The 22,101-nt window shown below is 53.8% G+C and overlaps 2 protein-coding genes across 3 annotated transcripts; one reads left to right on the top strand and one right to left on the bottom strand.

Moving 5' to 3' along the window:
* Positions 1-185: 185 nt before the first annotated feature.
* COQ10A (coenzyme Q10A) lies at positions 186-2,742 on the bottom strand (the record flags this gene model as incomplete). Of its 2 annotated transcripts, none has more annotated exons than XM_079714652.1 (5): positions 186-353; positions 619-720; positions 959-1,151; positions 1,927-2,073; positions 2,621-2,742. In XM_079714652.1, the coding sequence occupies 5 exons, from the start codon at positions 2,740-2,742 to the stop codon at positions 186-188; spliced, it is 732 nt and encodes a 243-aa protein (XP_079570778.1). The 2 variants fall into 2 exon arrangements, with proteins under 2 accessions (XP_079570778.1, XP_079570779.1); XM_079714653.1 differs by lacking the exon at positions 2,621-2,742 and adding an exon at positions 2,449-2,486.
* A 5,412-nt stretch (positions 2,743-8,154) lies between these two features.
* On the top strand, positions 8,155-19,807 carry ANKRD52 (ankyrin repeat domain 52; the record flags this gene model as incomplete). The annotated part of the gene is made up of 28 exons (XM_079715930.1): positions 8,155-8,181; positions 8,490-8,573; positions 9,036-9,114; positions 9,314-9,384; positions 10,406-10,606; positions 11,129-11,216; positions 11,338-11,480; positions 11,785-11,997; positions 12,263-12,341; positions 12,653-12,767; positions 12,894-12,976; positions 13,086-13,203; positions 13,425-13,493; positions 13,680-13,820; positions 13,900-13,980; positions 15,344-15,455; positions 15,664-15,735; positions 15,986-16,187; positions 16,445-16,532; positions 16,609-16,726; positions 17,277-17,496; positions 17,697-17,784; positions 17,892-17,975; positions 18,085-18,230; positions 18,447-18,529; positions 18,738-18,820; positions 19,014-19,105; positions 19,557-19,807. 28 exons carry the CDS (start codon positions 8,155-8,157, stop codon positions 19,805-19,807), a joined length of 3,231 nt encoding a protein of 1,076 aa, XP_079572056.1.
* Between the last annotated feature and the right edge of the window lie 2,294 nt (positions 19,808-22,101).

Raw genomic sequence — 22,101 nt, 5'->3', positions numbered from 1 at the left:
TTCCATACCTCCCTGCCTTTTCTTTCCCCCAGCATTTCCAGCCAGCTTAGAGCCCAATTTGAGTGGGAGAACAGTATTATGAACATAGACTCTTCTCTCAGATTGGAGCAGGAGCTAAATGAAATAAATAAGAGAATTGGGTGAGGAGGGAGAGGAGAGGTGAGGCTAGGGAACAATCCTTTGCCTCAAGTTTGGTGCACCTCATGGAACATCAGTTCACGGGGGATGGCTGTTTCTGGACCAAACTTGGTTGCTGCCCGGCGCTCGAAGGCAGTGACATTCCGTTTGACAACCTCATCAAAAAACATGGTGGCCAGCTGGGAGTGCAGCAGAGAACGAAATTCAAAGGAAATCTGGGAATGGGTAAGAAACAGAAACTCTTCAAGACCATGTTGGATAGTCCCTGGCCAAACGCAAGGATACTATCCAGTGCCTTTTCCTCCCGCTCCAGTTCATTAGATCCCCTCAAAGGCCCTGAGACTGAGTATAAAGGACAAGTTTGATACAAGCTCAGACCTGTGAAGAGTGTCATTGACTTGTGAAATAACTGTCACAGTACCTCAGCTCAGCCCCCCACAACCCAGTTGTAGCCCTATGCTATACAGCCTCCTGACTCACCCAGAAGTCCACAGTGCAAGTTCGGGGATAGGCAGGAATACCAGGACTGAACCGCCAAATGGTCTCTAAGTGGTTGAAGAGCTTGCCGTCGGTGCAAACAGCCTAGAATAGGACAATCAGGTAGTTAAAACAACATTATGATGGAATTAAACCTGTATCAGGTATAGGATGCTATAAGAAGGAATTGAAAGCCATTTTCCTCTCCTAATATTTTATTAGGGAAATATTTGGCACATGGAGATAAAAAATCATTACAAGGAAAGCCACAATAGCCCTTAAACGTAAAAATGCCAGAGAACACAAAAAACTTCCTGATCAATCCCTCCCAGACAGGCCTCACCTTGACCATGTGAGGTTTGACCATGGAAACAGCAGAAGTATAACGTTCCATAACAGGTGGAAAGCCAACCTCCAACTGGGCCTTCAGGTGACCTTTGCGGCTGTATACCACCAAAGACTTCTTACACCAGGGCACAAACTCACGATACTCCTGGACATTGGCTACCACCTCGTACATCTCCTGCATTGAGTACCTAGGGGAAGGAATCAGAGAGAGACCAAGGAACTGCCAGATGGGTGACGTTCCTCCTTGCCCTGGGCACCCTCCCCCCATGCCCACTAATCATGCACCTTCAGGAACTAGAGATGCCAAATAAGCCTGGATGAATGACTGCGAAAGCAAATGTGCAAATTTCCATGACGTTAGTGTTACCTTAAGTTTTGCAGTTTACAGAGTGCTTTTGCATTTACTATTTTGATGCTAAGACCATCTAGGGAGAACAGAAGTCGATTTTACTGATGATTCACAAAAGGACTCAAATCCCAGCTCTACGACTTTTTGACAGTGTGGCCCTAGGTAAATTATTACTGTCTCCGTATCACCTCTGTGGATCATAGATAATAGTAATTGATTCATAAGTTTGTGGAAAGGATCAAATGAGAAAATCTATGGTAAAACACCTAAGCAGCCTAACTGCTAGCAGTAGTAAGTGCTCAGTAAGTGTTAACTCATATTGTGCTCAGAATACCTAAAGTCAGGTCAGCAGAGAAATAATATCCTGTTGTCTTATGTTATTGTCCAACTCTAGTCACGTTTCACAATGCACATGCACAGCAACCAGGAAGGGGGGAATTAAGGTTGGAAGGCTGGCAGAGGAGGATAAAGGATCAGTAATATAGCTGGGAAGCATGGGACGGCCAGGGATGAGTCTTGCCCACTATGGCTACCCTTACGTTCCAGCCTGTACATGCTTTTTGTTTGGCGAGAAAGTGAATGTGGAGGGCTGCTGGACAGGAGGGGATGCTCACCCTATGATCCTACGCTCGGAGTAAGACTTTCGCTTGTTGGTGAAGGGGGCAGCTAAGCCCATGAAGGAACGGCTGGGAGGTAAGCCAGCCTCAGCCGCTAAGACCTGGGCAGCCCGGGGCAAGAAGAGGCTGCAGGAGATCAGAAATCTAAGGCCAAAAGGAAAGAAGAGACACGTTATGATTCTTTCCTTGTGTTCCTCAACCATTCCCAGGTGAAGGGGAAGAGGGGCGCATCCCAGAGGAAGGTCGTCCAAATAAGTTTTTCGCCTAGCACCTGCTGCAGCCCGCCAGGCTCCCTTGGCCAGGCAGTCACGAGTGCGAAAGGTCGAGGGCGGCGGAGGACAGTGCCGGGGGAGGAGTTGGGGAAAAGCGGGATGCACGTGATGCGCCAGGTGCCTTTGACTGGAGGCTACCCTACTGCTGAAAGCGAGGACTCTCAGGAAGCATCATAGTCCCCGGGACCCCGCCAAGCCCACTGTTGCCAGGGCACCCGCGAGGGGCAAGAAGTGGTTGGGCACCCACCTCGAGGACTTTGCCTCGCGAATAACTTGCAAAAGCATTCCCTAAATCTCTACATTAGACCCCAAGGTATGACCGGAGCCGCCCTCCCGCCGTGCCTGCAGCCAGAGCTGCAACTTCGGGGTCCTGGGCGACCCCTTTAGCTCCAGCCCCGACGCCCGCATCTCCCACTCACCTCATTGGTCCCGGCGGTCGCGGAGGGACCGGGGGCGGGGCCGGGCGCAGCGAGAGGCCGCTGCAGCCCCTGGCCGCCGCGCGCGTCCCGGCCGGGAGTCGCCGCGCGCCTGCCGAGGCCATGCGCGCTGCCCTCCCTTGCCCTCTCGGCTCTGATACCAGCTGCGCACTCCTCACTCCAGAGGAAGAGCGGAGGTTAGCGGCAGCCGGGCGGGTTCAGGGCCCCCGAGCGTAGGGGCGGCGTGGGACGGTAGCTCCTCTCCCTCTGTTCCTGCCCGGGCGGCCGGGTAGCCTAGAACTGAAGCCGCTACCGCTGCTGCCACGGCTCCCAGTACCCCCACGTGACGCCGTTGCCATGGCTCGGGACCTGGAGAGGGGGGAAGGGAGGGGACCACGCGGCCTGTCGGGAGATGTAGTTTCACACCTCTGGCGAGAAAGGGCGCTGGAGGGGGTGTTTGAGAAGCTGCAGAGATGGCTCCGTGGAGCGAGCTCACCGGGCAAGCTACTTGCCGAGTCTGTAGTCACGGACCTGGTGCATAAGCACAGAAGCGACTTCTTGGTCATGTCAACAGCATATGCCGTTGGTCTTCTGAACGTCTCTCTTAGAGACTTTACTATATTCTGCCTTGTTTATAGTTAGAAGTTCCATTCGTCTTTGTAGCACATAGTACCTAGTGCTGTGCTTTGCATCTTTGAGAAAGGAAATTAATGTTCCAAGATCTGGGCTAAGACTTTGCATAGTTTCCCCTTTTAATATTTATAGAAAGAAGTCGGGGTGAGAAGAACCAGACTTACTTTTATGGTAGAGAACCATCTTTGCCTGGAAAATTGTGCACTTGACAGAGGTGAGACCTCATGGGCAGGAACCCGGACAAGGAAATGTCACTACACTGCTTTCAATCATGATACAAGGAGAAAAAAAGTGCCCTTGATAAAAGTGGGGAGAACAGAAGAGAGAGAGAGAGAGAGAGAAGAGAGAGAAATCAGCAATCAGAGACTGGATCTAGGTGGGTACAAGAGCTCTTGAAATTCTCCCACAGTGGAGTAGAGGAAGGACATTTTAAGAATGGTGGTGTCTGCTGTTGCATTTAAAGATGATTTTGTTATTACAGTGCAAGCCCCTCCTCCGCTTTAGTCTTTAGAGCATGCTCTCCACATTCAGGAAAGTTTTATCTGAGTAGTGTTGTGGGGGTTAGGGTGGGAGGATGAAATAATTTTTTGCCTTTAGGGTCTAATTGGTAGGGAAGAGAGACATCTTGTCCAGAAACAGGGGCCTGAAAACAGATGTAAACCTTCCAACTCTCCCCACTCCTTGAGGTTGGCATTCATTTGCAGAATTCCACTGGATATGGATTGATTTTTTTTTTTTTTTTTTTTTTTTGTGCGGTACGCAGGCCTCTCACTGTTGTGCCCTCTCCCGTTGCGGAGCACAGGCTCCGGACGCGCAGGCTCAGCGGCAATGGCTCACGGGCCCAGCTGCTCTGCGGCATGTGGGATGTGGGATCTTCCCGGACCGGGGCACGAACACGTGTCCCCTGCATCGGCAGGCGGACTCTCAACCACTGTGCCACCAGGGAAGCCCTATGGATTGATTTTTAAAGTTTGAGCCCATTTTGGGACTTCCCTGGTGGTCCAGTGGGTAAGACTCAGCTGTGCTCCTAATGCAGGGGGCCCGGGTTCAATCCCTGGTCGGGGAACTAGGTCCCGCATGCATGCTGCTACTAAGAGTCCACATGCTGCAACTAAGAAGTCTGTATGCTGCAGCTAAGACCCGGCGCAGCCAAAATAAACAAACAAATTAATAAATAAATAAAGTTTGAGCCCATTTTATCTGGATTTCAAGGAGCAAAACCCTCCCTTGAACTCTGGTTTACATTTGACATTTTTCAAGGAAGGCATTTCAATCCTTATGTTAAATTATTTATACATGAAGTCCCAGATTGGGGAATGATCTCACTTCTTTTTCTCTTTTAACATTTCTTCTTTTTCCCTCAGAACCCTCCCCTCAACAAGATACAGTATCTCCTTCCAGTTCGAAGATGATAATTGGGAGCCACTCTCAGAAGGGCGTATGATCTTGAGGGACAGATTTACTCTTTCCAACCCCACTCTCTTGTCCAGCCTCTCTGACCAAGTGCTTACACATGTGAGACAGCTGCTTAGAGTGAGGAGTAAGGATCTGACCAGATAAAAGACGGAAATTAAGACAGAAATTAACTGGGATACATAACTAAACTGTGACCTCATTAACACTATGCCTTAACCGAGTTAACTGCTGCAGAATCTCCAAGGTACAATAGGCCTGCCAAGCCAGTTTGCTTGTTGTCCCCCCCCACTAATTAGATTAGGTAATTATTGCCATTTAAGCTTTTCCTAGTTCATTCCCTGTACTTGAAACAACCAATTTCCTGCCATTTCCCTGTCATTCTACATCGATAACTTCCTTCAAGTACTGACTCAAAACACACCTCCTCCAGGAAGACCCTCTTGACTGAACCCGTCTCTCGACATTATTCTGAACACATAATGCCGCATAAAGTAGCATGAATCCTATATTCTCTAGTTGTTTCATGTGCATGTGGATGTTCTCCTAGGTTATAAAAATAGACACTATTACTTTTTTTTTAACCTACCATTATATATATATATATATATATTTTTTTTCTTTTTCTTTTTTTTGGCTGCACCTCGTGGCTTGTGGGCTCTTAGTTCCCGCCCTTGGCAGTGAAAGCACAGAGTCCCAACCACTGGACCACCAGGGAATTCCCGACACCATTACTTCTAAGTTTCTACCTCCAAACCAGTTAGTATAGGGCTGAATACAATGGTGAATCCTCAGTAGACATTTGTTAGAAGAATGAAAACTGAGGCTTAAAGACAGGCAGGCATCTGCCTAGAGTTATCCAAATATGAATTCAGTAGTGAAATCCAGAAGGACTATTTACATAAGAGGGCTTTGCCACCACTTCCGGCCTCCTCCTCCCCCACACTGTGCATCTCCCTGAGCCCTGGAAGTAACTGTGTTACCTATATCATATCCCTTTTTTCCCTCCTGGGAAATCCTCTTTCTGTGCTCTGAATAATATTAAAAATAACTCTTCTAGCCCTTCTTCCTCCTTCCAGCTGCCCAGAGAACCCGGCTGGCAAACTTCCTTGTTCACCTCCACCCAGGAGCCAGAACCAGGCACGTGACCCCAGCTCAACCCCTGACTCCAATTCCTCAGGTTACCAAAAGCTATTTCGGGCATTGGAGGCCATGTAGTCCTCTTCTCCCCATCCTCTGGGCCATATACTAGCTTAGCCCTTCCTGGAAGGTCCATCATACCCAATAGCCAAGTCAGCATATCCCAACACCCATATCCATCAGATCCCCAACTACCTTCAGTTTCTACTTCTTCAGCCTCCTCCTCATCATCATCAAATATTGTGTCTGTTCCCATGTGCTGCTCTGCTTGAGCATCCTTTTTTTTTTTCCATAGAAAACAAAACCAATAGGGGGCTTCCCTGATGTTGCAGTGGTTAAGAATCTGCCTGCCAATGCAGCGGACACGGACGGGTTCGAGCCCTGGTACTAGAAGATCCCACATGCCACGGAGCAACTAAGCCCATGGACCACAACTACTGAGCCTGCACTCTAGAGCCTGCGAGCCACAACTACTGAAGCCTGCGTGCCTAGAGCCCGTGCTCTGCAACAAGAGAAGCCACCAAGATGAGAAGCCCGCGCACCGCAACGAAGAGTAGCCCCCGCTCTCCACAACTAGAGAAAAGCCTGCACTCAGCAATGAAGACCCAACGCAGCCAAAAATAAATAAATAAATTTATAAAAAAACGCAAAAATCAAAAAACCAATAAACAGTCCTGTGTTGGAGGACTCTGACTAACAAAGGAGTTTAAAATCCCTTCTGCAACATTGGACTCCTGTATGTCAAAGATGTAAGGTGAAATGAACAACAAAGATGTGCAATTTAAACCTGATTGTGTCCACAACACAGAGAATATAGCCAGTATTTTATAATAACTATAAATGAAGTATAACCTTTAAAAATGTGAATCACTGTTGTACATCTGTAACATATAATATTGTACATCAACTATATCTCAATTTAAAAAAGTTAAAAAACAAACCCCAAAAAGAGCAACCTGATTGTGATAGTGTAAACTAAGTATGGAAGTGGTAAGGAGACCTAACAAAAGGGAAAGAACCTGTTAACCATGGAAGACTTCCTGGAAGAGGTAAGTTTTCAGTAAAACTGTGAATTTTATTTTCAAAATGGTAAAAATTCAAAAAATTTACAGGTATATAGTGATAGGTAATTTTTCCTCTCATTCCTTATTCCCTGTTCCCCAGTTTCTCTCTCCAAGAAAAACCACTGACACTTGTCTTGTGTATCTTTCCAGGGATCAAGATCCTGAAGGTAACGAGGGGCATAGATTGTTGACAGCAAAGGAGGGGGCTTTTATACCTCTGCCTTGAGAGGGGGCCATCCTGCTGTGCTCTTTCCTAAATGTGTTCCTTTCTTAGAACGCATATATTGAGTTGCTGAGCTCTGAACAGGACCCTGAATCACCTTGTATAAACTGTACCAATTTTTCAATATCCACTTTTCTTCTCTCTTTTTCCCTTTTTGGGATGGGATGAACTCCATCCAGATCTTGCCTGACTGGCCGCTCTCTGGCCTCTCCAATGGAGGAGGGGAAACACCCCGACCGTTTTCGGGGGAGAAACCCGATTGAGCCTTTTGAAGTGTAGCCACCCTACCACCTTAACCTGGCAATGGAGTAATTAGGGAATCGAAAAGCCCGCTTCTGTTGGCTTTGGAGTCCTCCTTCAACTACCAGCTAGCCTGTCCTCTCTGTGGGGTTTTTCTGCAGGTAAGAGTCCTTGTTTTTTTGTTTTGTTTTTTTTCTCCGCAGCTTGGGCACTTTTGCTCTTTCCTTTCTCCCCAGCTCTTGTCACCGCCAGTGGAGATACGCGCCTTCCCTCCCCTGGGGCTATTGCCATATATAACCCCCAGATCTCCACGCCCTGCTTCCCCAAGTCTGTGGGGGATTCTGAGGTGTGTAATCGTGGACGGGAGGCGTTAGCTCGGAGGAGGCATTTTGGGCTGGGTGAGATCTGGCTAGCCATTTGGTCCTCAGGTTGGAAGGCACCGCAGCAGGGCCAAGGCCTGAGTTGCCGCTAGGGTTTTGAGGAGAATCCCCCGGGTCGCCAGACTGGAGCGGAGAGCACGGCGCCGCTGGCCTGGGGAGCCGGGGAACCAGCGGCTGAGGTTGGGGGCACCCGAGCCGCTGGGACCGCCAAGGCGGGGCGGAGGGCGCCGCGGCCTGGGGCAGCCTGCGCCGCAAGCGCCCTGCGGCCGGGCCCAGAACGGCCGCCAGGGAGCGCTGCGGGCTCCCGCTCCCGCCCCCTGGTAGGCGGGGCTGCGCTCTCCCCGCAGCCGCCGCCGCAGCCGCCGCCTGGGCCGCCCCGTGTCCCCGGTGGAGCCGCCGCCGCCGCCGCCGGGAGCTCGATGCGGACGGAGCCCGGGCCGGGCCATGGGGATCCTCAGCATCACGGACCAGGTCAGCCCTCCCGCCCTTGCTCGCTTCCTCCTTCCAGGGCCCGACGCCGCCGCCACGCGAGCCCGGGGATGTGCGGCCTAGGCTGGGCCCGAGCCCGGGGCTCCCGCCCCGCCCCACGCCGCGCTCCCCTCAACCAAGCCGGTGTCCTTGGGGGCCTGGTGACCGGCGGAGACACCGCGGAAGCCCCCTGCGGCCAGGACCCCAGAGCGGAGCCCCTCCAGCGTCTCCCCCCGCCCAAACCCGGTGTCCCCCACCTCACTCCCCGGTTCCGCTCCGGCCCGCTCCCTGAAAACCGGTTCTCCCTGCAGCCGCCCCTGGTCCAGGCCATCTTTAGCCGAGATGTGGAGGAAGTGCGTTCCCTCCTCTCACAGAAGGAGAACATCAATGTGCTGGTGAGTTGAGACCAGGGAGGATGGCGAGCCGGTAATCTGGGCCCTGGTGTTCAGGACCCCTCCCCACCAATGGGGCGGCTCCGTGTTTCCTCGGCTCGGGTGAGGCCGCAGCTCTTTCCACCCTGGGATGGGCGACTGCTCTACATTTGGGGATGGAGAGCAGGTCAGGCTTAGAGCAGAGACCAGTAGGGCTGAGGATGCCCAGAAACGGTGTTCTCTTCTGAACCATCCGTGTCTGCAGCGCCTCCACCCCTCCTGGCAGAAGGAGACTGCTTCGCGGGCCCGTGGCGCCCACCCCCTGACTCCACCCTCCCTCGGTGCTTGCTTTGACCTAGGACTGGGGTTTAGGAGGCCGCAGAACCTGTGGGAAGAGGTTGTGGGGAGAGGCCTGGAGCACGAAGACTTGGGCTTGGGTCCTGGATCGTTCACCCCTACAGCTGCTCCTCTTCTCTGCCTTCCTAGGACCAAGAGAGGCGAACCCCACTTCATGCTGCTGCCTACGTAGGCGATGTCCCCATCCTCCAGTTGCTACTGATGTCAGGTGAAAGTGGGGAGCTGGAAGGTGTGGCAGCTAGGGAGGGGACCTGAGGGAGGAGCCTTTTTGTCGTATCCAAGGATTGTCCTCTGGTGCTTGGTCCAGGCAAGCTTCCGTCTCCATCCAGATTCTCTGGCCTGATTACTGGCTTTCTTCCCCACCTGCTCTCCACCTCCCACCAAAAGAGCATATTATATCCCCACAGGTGCTAACGTCAATGCTAAGGACACACTGTGGCTGACCCCTCTTCATCGTGCTGCTGCCTCCCGAAATGAGGTACTGGCCTCCCACCTCTTTTCTCCCTTCCAAAGAGGATGACTTGGTTAAAGGTTGGAAGATAAGGGTTGGAGAGCCTTAGTCCTCTGCGCTACAAGTTGGTCTATCCCCAGGCCCGGAGGAGACCAGACCTTGGCCCCTCCCTCCTACCCCTAGAACTGTCTGGTAAGGGGGGGCTGAGTGTTGGTAGCTGATGTGACGTCAGGGGAGAGCTTAACACTGGGCTGGCAGACTGCAGGGGCCCTGCTGCCAGGCCTTAGTGACTCATCCCTCCCTGGGGGGCCACCATGGAGTCTGATCCCCCTCTGGGCACTGAGATTTCTTTCCTTGTGATGGAGGGATGGGGGTAGTGATTTGTTGCATCCCTGCCCCTCAAGCAGCATGAAAGTTGACACCACGAGAATCAAACATGCCCCATCAGTTGGGTCCTTCAACCCTGAAGAGCGGGAAGAGATGACCTTCTTCTTGGCTTGGCAGTCACTTCCCTGGCTCCAGCCACCAGGGGGAGGGACTGAGGCCAATGGGAATGGGGTGGGTGGTGAATAGGAGGGGCGTTTTAGCCTGGGTTTTGGAGAGGAGCCAGTATCTGTTTGCTTACCTAGATAATGGAAATGATTCTGATGCATATGGAGGGGCTGAAGGGGGGTATCTGGGGAGCATTTATCTTTCCTAAAAATGGTGGGGGATTGGGATCCTCTACATGTGTGGATTTGCTTAGTAGTGGCTGTATATATGGGTGAAGATTTTCAGGGTTTGGGCTATGAACGATACCAGGTGGCTTGAGGAGATCCACGTTTTCCTCAGCAAGGGAGGGAAAATTTTAAGCTCTAAGAAGTTCCAGAAGATGGAAAGTAGGTACTGAAAGGCTAGGTATGTTGGAAAAAATGAGGAGAGACTCTGTGCTGGGGGAGTGGGGAGATGGGGTCACAGGTGCTGTGCTGACCTATTCGCCCCTCCATTTCCTGTTGGTTTACCTCCTGCTCCCCCTCTGTCTTCTCTCTTATCCCCTGCCCCTCAACAGAAGGTGCTGGGATTGCTGCTGGCACATTCAGCAGATGTGAATGCCCGGGACAAGCTGTGGCAGACACCATTGCATGTGGCTGCCGCCAACCGGGCCACCAAGTGTGCTGAGGCTCTGGCACCATTATTGAGCAGCCTCAACGTGGCTGACAGGAGCGGGCGCAGTGCCCTGCACCACGCAGTGCATAGTGGGCATCTGGAGGTGAGGACCGCTCCAGTCCACGCCCAGCCTCGTGCCTTCTTCCTTCCCTTCCTGCTCACCTTCTCCTGCCTCCAGGCCATTAGGCCTGGGGAGCAGCAGCCCAGATGATTATGTAAACACTTGGGCTCAAGCGCCAAATGAATGGTTGGGTTAGATGGAAATTCTTGACTTGGACCTCAGGAGGGTGATAAAGCCTCTGAAGTTGCATGGAAAATGTTTGCATACATGGTTTTTTCTGAAGTGAGAGTCCGTGTCTTTCGGCACATTTAGAAGACTTCAAAAGAGTTTAAAAACCACTGAATTACCTGAAGAGATTCCCTTAAGTTTACCTCAAACTTCCAGATGTATCTGGGATCTCCTTAGTGCCTGCTTTCTCTGTTCCCTCTAGTTCTCCAGATTGTTCTGCCCAAGAACAGAGACATTAGGCTGCCTCAGCCTTTTCAGGTGCTAAGGGCTCTGCTCTTAGGTATGTTGAAGGCATGAACCTGGCTCTAAACAGGTGTCTTTCATGTCCTGAAACAGACGGTGAACCTGCTTCTCAGTAAGGGAGCCAGCCTGAATGTCTGTGACAAAAAGGAGCGGCAGCCTCTGCACTGGGCGGCTTTTCTAGGTGAGAAGAGAATCACGGGGAGAGCAGGACTTGGGATTCCTAGGGCAGGGATGGAGAGAGGGGTGCTCGGGGCCCTAGAGTTCACCCTCCACCTCCTTGAGAGCATACTCTCTTTTCCCAGGGCATTTGGAGGTCCTGAAACTGCTGGTGGCACGGGGAGCAGACCTTGGCTGCAAGGACCGCAAGGGCTATGGGCTGCTCCATACAGCTGCTGCCAGTGGCCAGATTGAAGTGGTGAAGTACCTGCTACGGATGGGGGCTGAGGTCAGGGTGCTGAGCACGGGGGGGCGGCCTGGGGGTAAGGGCAGGGAGCTGGAGGTCGCAGTCTGTTAGGGAGATAGGAAGGCGCTGGGATTTTGGTGTGGTTTGGGGAGGTCGGGAAGATGTGGTGAGAGGATCTGAACAATGCTTATCTTAAGCAGTAGTGCCCCCAGTCTTTGGGTCCGGAACCTGAGGGGTCTGAGGCAGTCGTTGGATTTCTGGGATTCTCTAGGCTATCTGTGCTGGCTTCCACTTTGTTTAAACTGATGTCTCCCTTATCCCCTTACCCTCACCCCTGGAAATCCAGATTGATGAGCCCAACGCTTTTGGAAACACAGCTTTGCACATCGCCTGCTACCTGGGCCAGGATGCTGTGGCTATCGAGCTGGTGAACGCAGGAGCCAATGTCAACCAGCCAAATGACAAGGGCTTTACACCACTGCATGTGGCTGCGGTCTCCACCAATGGCGCGCTCTGCTTGGAGCTGTTGGTCAATAACGGGGCTGATGTCAACTACCAGGTGCCTGAAGGGATGAGTATGAGACCAGTGGGGAGAGGGGCCTGGCTCTGGGGGTGCTGACCGTACCTTTTGCTCTGGATAACTCTATGGGGAATGGTCTGCTTGCATCCTGGGTTGATCAGTCCTTCCCAGGGGCCCAGGAAAATGTGGGCTGAGAAGATGTCCATATGATCACCCCGTCCTCAGAGACGTGTCCTTTGGAAGGGGGAACAGGGCACTCTCCGTGCTTTGCACTAGGGGAAAAAAAAATGCCATGTTTCCACAGAGCAAAGAAGGGAAAAGTCCTCTGCACATGGCTGCCATCCATGGCCGTTTCACCCGCTCCCAGATCCTCATCCAGAATGGTATGGACCTGGAAGACGTTGTGATCTCTTCTCCCCCCTCAGAGAACTCATCCCTAGAAACACCTTTTCTTCCTCATTCCACCCCCCACCCCATCTTCCAATCAGGATGGGCACCTGAAGCTCTGAGCAAGGCACCTGTGGAAATGGCCCTGCTCTGCCTGCCCAGCCCCCTCAGGCTGACAAAAGAGATAACACGTGTAGAAGGCTTAGCCTGGCCCCTGGCACGTAACAAAGACTCAGACGGTAGCTAACTAGTGTGAGTGGTCTGAAGCCAAAGGTCTGAGTGTGTGGGTGTGCGTCCCCCCTTTCAGGCAGCGAGATTGATTGTGCCGACAAATTTGGGAACACGCCACTGCACGTGGCCGCTCGCTACGGACACGAGCTGCTCATCAGCACCCTCATGACCAACGGCGCGGATACCGCCCGGTGAGTCCGGACCCCTGACCCCACTTCCAGGCTGCCTCAGATCTAGGCTGGTGGTAGGCCACAGAAAAGAGGTCTGCATCTGGTCCCTCCTTGACCCGAGGACTGAGCCCCTCTCCTTCTCCCCAGGCGTGGCATCCACGACATGTTCCCCTTGCACTTAGCTGTTCTCTTTGGATTCTCTGACTGTTGTCGTAAGCTTCTTTCCTCAGGTATGAGCTGACTGGTTCGGGGGTTGGGCAGGTGGGCAGGAGAGCAGAGGCCTTTCCCGGCTCTGCTCAGAGCCCTCAGATGGGATCTGTGGCTGTTCTGCCCCTTCAGGTCAGCTGTACAGCATTGTATCCTCACTCAGCAATGAGCACGTGCTTTCAGCTGGGTTTGACATCAATACACCTGACAACCTTGGCCGTACCTGTCTTCATGCTGCTGCTTCTGGAGGGTGAGTTTTCTTCCCTCTGTCTCAGGCCTTGAGAAGGAGGCTGGGCCGGGGTCTGGGCCCCTTCTTCTTTCCTGCCCAGAGCTCCCCACCTCACAGTGAGAGCAGTGGCAGCAGAAAGGGCTGTCCAGTTCCATCCTCCTTCAGCCCCTCCCTGGGGAGAATCCTGTGGCTTCTCCTTGAGCCCTCTTTCTCCCCTTAACCTGCATCCTCCTTCCTTTTAGGAATGTTGAATGTCTTAATTTGCTGTTGAGCAGTGGAGCTGACTTGAGGAGGAGAGACAAATTTGGAAGGTGTGTTAATGTGCAGGAGTATATATACATAAGGAATATCCGATCAGAGAGACAAGTGATGGAGGGCGGGGTGGGGAGTTGGAGACTAAGTGAGGAGAATATTACCAAGCAGCTTTTGGCTGCACATCTGGTTGCATTTGGATCTGCCCCTGATTCTTTTACCCACCCTCCTTCACTTCTCCCCAGGACCCCACTGCACTATGCAGCCGCCAATGGCAGCTACCAGTGCGCCGTCACACTGGTGACCGCTGGGGCAGGCGTCAACGAGGCCGACTGTAAAGGCTGCTCTCCCCTCCATTACGCTGCCGCCTCCGACACCTACAGGAGGTGAGGCGCCCACTTTGCTCTTCTCAGCCCCACTCTCCTCCCTGAGCGCCCCCTAGACTTCTTCAATCTCCTCCCCCAGGGCGGAGCCCCACTCATCTTCCAGCCACGATGCTGAAGAGGACGAGCCACTGAAGGAGTCCCGCAGGAAGGAGGCCTTCTTGTGAGTAGTCGAGGAGACCCCCGGGGTGCGCTTTCCCAGCAGTGTCGACTCTGGTCCTGTTATTCTCCCACCATCACCCTGCTGCTGCTTTGCACCCTGAGTTTAGTCCTGGACCAAGCACTGTGGGTACAGACAGAAGCAGGAGACATAGTTCCTTCAAGGAATGGATGGTCTTCTTGAGGGAATCAGAAAAGCTAAACACAAATTCATTTGTTTATTCCACAAGCATTAATTGAGTATTTACTTAATAGGTACCAAGTAATGTGCTGGGTGGTAAGGATAAAAGATGAATTACCCCAAATTTCTGTATGTGTACATACATACATACATAACATCTAGTGTAAGATGTTAATAATAGGGGAAACTGGGTGAGGAATATATGGAAACTCTGTATTATCCTCACAATTTTTCTGTAAGTCTAATAAGACTGTTATAAATAAAGGGTTTATTTATTTATTTATTTATTTATTTTTGCGGTACGCGGGCCTCTCACTGTTGTGGCCTCTCCCGTTGCGGAGCACAGGCTCCGGACGTGCAGGCTCAGCGGCCATGGCTCACGGGCCCAGCTGCTCCGCGGCATGTGGGATGTTCCCGGACCGGGGCATGAACCCGTGTCCCCTGCATCAGCAGGCGGACCCTCAACCACTGTGCCACCAGGGAAGCCCAAGGGTTTATTTTTTTTAAAAAAAGATATTTAAAATCCAAGAGGCTCAACTGTGTGACCTTTGGCAAGTAACTTAACCTCTCTGTGCCTCAGTTTCCTCAACCATAGTAGGATAATAATAGCTATCTCAAAGGATCAGTATGAAGATTAAGTGATTTAATACACATGAAATGCTTAGAATAGTGTTTGACACGTTGTAAGTGTTAAATGCTGTATTAATATTTCTACTAGTACAACTACTACTGAGCTGTAAGAGTGGTGCCGGGGAATAGAGGGGAGGAGGCACCTAACTGGGAAGTTTGGGGAAGGCCTCCCAGAGAAGAGGATTCTGGGAGCGAGTATGAGATGAGTAGGCCTTTTCAGGTGGGCTGGGAGGAGAAGGCAGGGGTCAGTATGCCTGGAGGTGGGGTGAGAGTGTGTCGATCACAGGTTGGTAACTGATAACTGTGCTCCAGGTTCTCTAGGAGAGCATTCAGAGGATAGAGGAGGGCGTTGAAGCAAGAGTGGTTCAGGGCAGACCTGGAGGTGGTAGGTCTGGGTCTGGGCTTGAATGGTCAGGAGTTAGCCTACCAAGAGTGGGGGATGGGTGTTGGCCAGCTAGGCCTGGAGGGGCTCCCTTGCCCTCTCCTCTGCTCCTCCCGAACTGTGCCCTCCCTGGCTGGGCCTGTCCCCTCCTCACAGTCTACTCCTGTCCCCCAGCTGTTTGGAATTCTTACTGGATAACGGTGCAGACCCCTCCCTGCGGGACAGGCAGGGCTACACAGCCGTGCACTATGCAGCCGCCTATGGCAATAGACAGAACCTTGAACTGGTACGTGTGGGACCTGGCCTGGGGGAGAGGAGCAGGGCAGGGCGCAGCACACAGTCTACTTTTGTGTCTGTGGATTCTCAAACCACGGGGTGGTTGAATCAAATGTGGTCTCTAGATCCAGGGGCTTTGGGGGTTGCTGTGGGTGGGGTCAAGGGGTAATATCTTGGGAATACCAGAACCTCAGCACCTACTATTCTGTCCATTGCAGCTCTTAGAAATGTCCTTTAACTGCCTGGAGGATGTAGAGAGCACCATTCCAGTCAGCCCTTTGCACTTAGCTGTGAGTCCCAGGTCTTTTCCTCTTGCCTTCCTTGTCCCTACCTGCCCCAGGCTGGCACACAGGTATAAGCACGTGTGAATCCGTCCTTGCTTCTGCCTTCTTGTGGGGATGTCGCAAGCAGGCAGTGGTCTGGAGAGGGGCCCAAGGAGCTCACGGGGAGGCCTGTTGCCTGGAGTCTCCCTGTGGGCCCCAAGAACAGAGTGGGGACAGTGTCCCGAGCTGTATCCATTGGTTGCCTGCACCCCTCCAGGCCTACAACGGTCACTGTGAAGCCCTGAAGACACTGGCTGAGACGCTGGTGAATCTGGATGTAAGGGACCACAAGGGCCGGACCGCGCTCTTCCTGGCCACTGAGCGAGGCTCCACTGAGTGTGTGGAGGTGCTAACAGCCCATGGCGCCTCTGCCCTCATCAAGGAGCGCAAGCGCAAGTGGACACCCCTGCACGCTGCTGGTGGGTGCACCCTTTGGGCTGCTCCCTCCCCTTGCCACGCCAGGCCTCCTCCAAGACTGGTCCCCAGATCCCTCCTGAACCCTGCGGGGACTGGGGTTGGGATGGAGTAGGACGAGGAGGATGGAAACTGCAAGTCCTGATTCATAGCCTCCTATCCCCCAAGATTTCTCCCTGCCCCAGGTCTTCCCATAACCTCCACCCTTCACCTGGCCTTCTTGCCCCGACCATGCCCTGACACAGACCCCCTTTTCTTCTAGCTGCCTCTGGCCACACTGATTCCCTGCACTTGCTGATCGACAGTGGGGAGAGAGCTGACATCACGGATGTCATGGATGCCTATGGACAGTGAGTGTTGGCCAGGGGTGGGGTGCAGGGTTCCCATCCCTGCCAGGCCCTCACCCTTTTCTTGCCCCCTCTGTAGAACCCCACTGATGCTGGCCATCATGAATGGCCATGTGGACTGTGTACATCTGCTGCTAGAGAAAGGATCCACAGCTGATGCTGCTGACCTCCGGGGCCGCACTGCCCTCCACCGTGGGGTGAGTGAGCTCCTGGGTAGGGTCGCTCACAGAAGGGCCTGGACATGGGAGCACAACAGTAGGACATCAGATTGTCTAGCACGTGGGCCAGGATCTTGTGCCCAGGGTCTTAGTGGGCCTTACTGTATTTGCTCCAGGATGAGTATCTGACGTCCGCAGCTGATCTCCCTGATTACCTTGCTCTGTAATCACATACAGCCACCTGCTCACCACCCACGCTCTGCCCCAGGGTACCCAGCTGGCCCTGTCCTGTTGGATAATGATGCCACGACCTGGTCCTTCTCCACCATCACCTGTCTTAAAGCTGCCTCCTCCTCATCCCACGGGATTCTTTGACTCAGTGTCCCACTATAGAAGGCCAGGATTAACTCTCACCATCCTGATTGTCAGTTGGCATAGAGTCAGGGAAGGAGATGCTCATCCCTAACACTTAGAATCATTGTTGTAAAGACGAGGATTGGAGCCCTGGAATTGGTTCCTACTCCTGGGCCAGCCCCAGTGACTGGCCATTGGAAAGGGAGTTTCAGCTACACCCCCATGTCACCCACAGGCAGTGACTGGCTGTGAGGACTGCCTGGCTGCCCTGCTGGACCACGATGCGTTTGTGCTGTGCCGAGACTTCAAGGGCCGCACACCCATTCATCTGGCCTCAGCCTGTGGCCACACTGCAGTACTGCGGACCCTGCTGCAGGCTGCCCTTTCCACAGACCCCCTGGATACCGGGGTGGATTACAGCGGATACTCGCCCATGCACTGGGCCTCCTACACTGGTGTGGCTCTGGGGCCTTTGTAGGCACAGCTATGTGTGTGGGGTGTAGGGGAGGGCAGACAAGGACTAGTGGGTTGAGGGAGGGACCTGGGTTGCTCTGCATCTGGAAGTAGAATGGAGTGTTGAGAGATGGGACAGGACAGATGGAGGGGACCTTGTTGTCATTTCTCTCCATCACCACTCTTCCTTCCTCATACCCAGGACATGAAGATTGTCTGGAGTTGTTACTTGAACACAGCCCGTTTTCATACCTGGAAGGAAACCCCTTCACTCCTTTGCACTGTGCAGTGTAAGTCCCTTCCTACACCACAGCCCCACTCAGGGGTCTGTGACCTGGGCTTAGGACAGGCAGTCTATTTCCCCTGCCCCTCTTGCTGACCCTTCCTCTTCCCCCAGAATTAATAACCAGGACAGCACCACAGAGATGCTGCTGGGAGCTCTGGGTGCCAAGATTGTGAACAGCCGAGATGCCAAAGGACGGTGAGTGGCGGGAGGCTTGGGGAGAAGCCTCTGTTGCCTCTGGCTTCCTCTTGCTGCTCAGGAGAAAGGGCCTTCCCTGTTTCACTCTGCCCTGACCCCCTCCCCACAGGACCCCTCTTCACGCCGCTGCCTTCGCGGACAACGTCTCTGGGCTCCGGATGCTGCTGCAGCATCAAGCCGAGGTGAACGCCACTGACCACACTGGCCGCACTGCGCTCATGACGGCGGCTGAGAATGGGCAGACCGCTGCTGTGGGTGTGTAGGGGCCGCGTGTGGAAGGGAGGTGCTCCCCTGGGTTTTCGCAAGATGGGTCAGCCCTGCCTGTGGGGTTTAGGAGGCAGGAGGCATGTCTTTGGATGTTTCACCCTCTGCAGATGGGGTGCAAAGGGTATGCAGATAGGAGGGTGCAGAGCCAGGCCGGCACGGCTCTGGAAGGGAGCGCCAGCCCCCTCTGTCTCCTTTCTCTTGTAGAATTTCTGCTGTATCGAGGGAAGGCAGACCTTACTGTGCTGGATGAGAACAAGAACACTGCCCTCCACTTGGCCTGTAGCAAGGTACCGCCGGCAGTGCAGCTGGGGCTGTGTAAGGGGCAGGGCCTGATGAAGGGGCTGGGCCTGGTGATTGGAGAGAGGGCCCGGTGGAAGTCAGGATTGTCCAGACTGTCTGACTGGTGGGATAGCTTTCTGTCCTCCTGCTACCCACTCAGCTCCTATTGTCATGCTTCCACTTCACAAGTCTTCACTCTCTGTCCCTCTCCCTCAGGGCCACGAGAAATGTGCCCTCATGATCCTGGCAGAAACCCAAGACCTTGGCCTTATCAATGCTACCAACAGTGCGCTGCAGATGTGAGTGCCCTGGGGAGGGGGCTCTTGGCTGGGGGGCAGGGGGTGGGAGAGGTGGGTGAGGAAGTTGCGGCCCATGTTCCAGGGGCCCTCTGGAACTCACAGTGTTTGCTCAGCAGCACTGCGACTCTGGCTGAGGGTGGAAGTGCAGCTTGCCATTGCCCTGACTTCATGCTCCTTCTTCCTTTCTTCCAAGGCCCCTACACATTGCCGCCCGGAATGGTCTAGCTTCTGTGGTGCAGGCCCTGCTGAGTCGTGGGGCCACAGTGCTGGCTGTGGATGAAGAAGGTGGGTGGGGTCCAGAGGCCCCTGCCCCTCCGGGCTTTGGGATCAGGGACGTTCGTTCTTCCGGAGGTGACTTCTTAAGCTTGCTGGTTAATAAACTGGATTTTCTTCCCAAGGGAACTCTTCAGAGCAGGGACCCAACACCGATAAGCTAGAGTCTCTGAGGGGAGTCTGACGGAACTAGGTGGAGCCAGCAGGGTCCTCAGGAAGACCTCCTGCACACCTCAGCCTCCCAGCCTCCTGTCCCCCAGGCTGGCTCTGCTCTTTACCCCACACTGGGACAGTCTGCCTGTCAGCCTCCCTGGGCCTTTACAGCCCTTGAGTTCTGACCATGCTGGGTGCTTGCCTGCCTTGGCTCCCCTCCACAGATAAGAGAGCTCAGGGCCCAGGGGCAGGTGGATGGGGAGCCAGGGGTACAGGACCCTGGGGCTCAGTTCTCCCCTTTGCTCTGCAGGTCACACCCCGGCATTGGCCTGCGCCCCCAACAAAGATGTGGCAGACTGCCTGGCCTTGATCCTTTCCACCATGAAGCCTTTCCCACCCAAGGACGCTGTCAGTCCTTTCAGCTTCAGCCTGCTCAAGAACTGCGGCATCGCAGCAGCCAAGACGGTGGGTGGCTGCGGTGCCCTGCCCCACGGAGCCTCCTGCCCCTACAGCCAGGAGCGGCATGGCGCCATTGGGTTAGATGGTTGCTACTCCGAGTAGCCCCCTCCCGTGTCCCTCCCCCTGCCGGTGGCTTGATATCTTATTCTATTTATTTAGAAAAAGTCTATACATTTAGGGCACTTTAAAGGAGAACACGACTGGGTTGGGGGGCGGAGGGGGGAAAAAGCACTGGGGAGCAGCTGCTCACCCCTTTGCCACACTATCCTGGCCTGGCAGGGGTCTGGGACCAACAGGGAGCACCCCAGGCCCTTGGTACCCCCAGGGCAACCCCTTCTGCCAAGTGTCCCAAAATGATCGCTCGATGCCTGGCTCCCCCTCTCTTTTATCCCCTCTCTCCGTTCTCCCTTTCTGCTGCCAGCTGCCCCCACTCTTCCCGTTGACTCTCCTCTCTGTCCCCTTCCCCATGCTCCTGCCAGGCAGATCCCCAACTCTTCTTCCATACCCATCACTGCCTCCCTGCTTGGCCGGCCCCTCCATCCCCCCTCCATCCCCGCAGCAGTGAGAAGCCTTAATTTCTGGTACTGTGTGAGCACTCTGGGGGTGTCCCCCTCCCCCTTCAGGGGCAGCTAGCGGACGAGGGGGGAGGGTATTTAGCACTGGGGCCTGGAGCTTTTCCCCCACTTCTGTATCCCATCACCCCTAAAGTTCAAATGCAAAACACTTGAAGCAGCAACTACTGTACCTGGGCCCCAGTCCTGCACGCTCCCTGGCTCCTCATATGCAAATCAAGGGCTGGTTCTGCCCCCACAGCCTGCCCCGCCCTGCTTCCCTCCCCCTCCTGGCCTGGCCCCCTGACCACGCACTTTAACCTTGCTTCTTTCTTTTAACTTCTTTCCGGAGGGCAGAGCCTGTGGCCATTCCCTCTCTGGCTCTCCTCTCCCTTAACTTTGAGGCTTGTCATGAATTTTTAAGTAAGCATTTTATCCTTTAGGGGAAGAAACAAATTAATTTCCTGCCCATTTCAAAACCACAGCCCTAGTATGTCCTCTGTGTTTCAGGCATGTGTTTGCATGTGTGTGGAGGGAGGGACTGTGTTCTTCCTCCTGTGCCCCCCCATCCCACAGTTCCTCTGTGCCCCGCGTCTGCTGCCACCTTCTGTTATGTCCAAGAGTACCCACTGCCCCCAGTCACTCCTGATCTGAAGCCAAAGAGGGAGGGGCAGGGCAGACTAGGGACCGTGGCTACTCGGGGACCTAGGCTTCCCCTCCGGTGTGAGGATGAAGTTCTGATCTAGGGAGCGACAAGTAGATACTGAGGCTTGGTTCCTGCCTTCCCAGCAGCAGGGAGAGAAGGGATTGAGCTAAGGGCTGCACTGAGAAGATTCCGAGAAGTCGTACCCCAAAAGCCAAACTGGGCTGGAGTGAGGAGGGGGCAGTTTTCTCTCTAAATGTAGCATTGAATTTGGCCCTGGTCCCTTCAGACGCCCTGTCCATCCATCTCCTAGCTAAGCCTCCTGGACAGCTGGACCCACTCCCTCAGCCCAGTGTTCCCTTCCTCACACTCAATACCTCAGCCAGGGGCCAAGACACAGAACTTGAATAGAGGTCATGCTCCCTCCACCCCCCCAGCCCCCCACCCCCCAGTGCATCCTTGCCCAGTTTGGCTGCCATCAGTATTGTCCCCTGAGAACTGGACAGGCTTCGTTTACACAGTACAGGGCCTCCCCCTTGGGGGTCCCTCGGTCTCCTTCCCCCACCCGTGCTTGCTTTATTCATGATCTTACCCCCTTTTCAGTTGTGTCCGCTGCACGTCTTGCCACCCTTGCCAAGGGTGGGCTGAGGGGAGAGGGGCATCCCAGGGACTTCTCCCTCCCTAACAGATACCCTTAACCATACCTCATGCTGGTTTCCTGAAGCCTGGGGTGTTTGTCTAAGTCCTTATTCTTTTTGTCATGGTCCCATTTTTATCCCCTCCCTCTCTGTGTCTTGCTTCTCCCAACGCTCAGTTCCTAAACCATTTCAAAGCTTCCAGATGACCATTATTGATGAGAAGGATTGTGCAGCTTTTAGTTTTTAGTTTTGTTTTCAAAGCCAAAGGGCCTTGCAACGCCCCTCGCCCACCTCCCTTCGCACCCTGCCCTCCCCTGTACGACAATCAATGTGACCTCTCTTAAGGGCTGCAGCCCCCCACCGCCAGTCCTGCTGGTTCTGCAGAGCTTGCCCCCAACTTCAGTTGTCTCTCATAAAATCTTCCTGTTCCACCCCCTCCCTCTCATTTTGGTGCTGGGAATTAGGTGGCGGGGGGCAGAGGGAGCAGGGAGACGTGTCCTCCAGAGAAAACTCTTGGGGTTTCAGTCGTGTTCTCCTTTATCAATGTTCGGTGATGACAGGAAG

The sequence above is a fragment of the Hyperoodon ampullatus genome, assembly GCF_949752795.1.
Source record: "Hyperoodon ampullatus genome assembly, chromosome: 11".
Lineage (NCBI taxonomy): Eukaryota > Metazoa > Chordata > Mammalia > Artiodactyla > Ziphiidae > Hyperoodon > Hyperoodon ampullatus.
The sequence above is the reverse complement of the archived record's forward strand: the minus strand, read 5'-3'. Positions and strand labels throughout refer to the sequence as shown.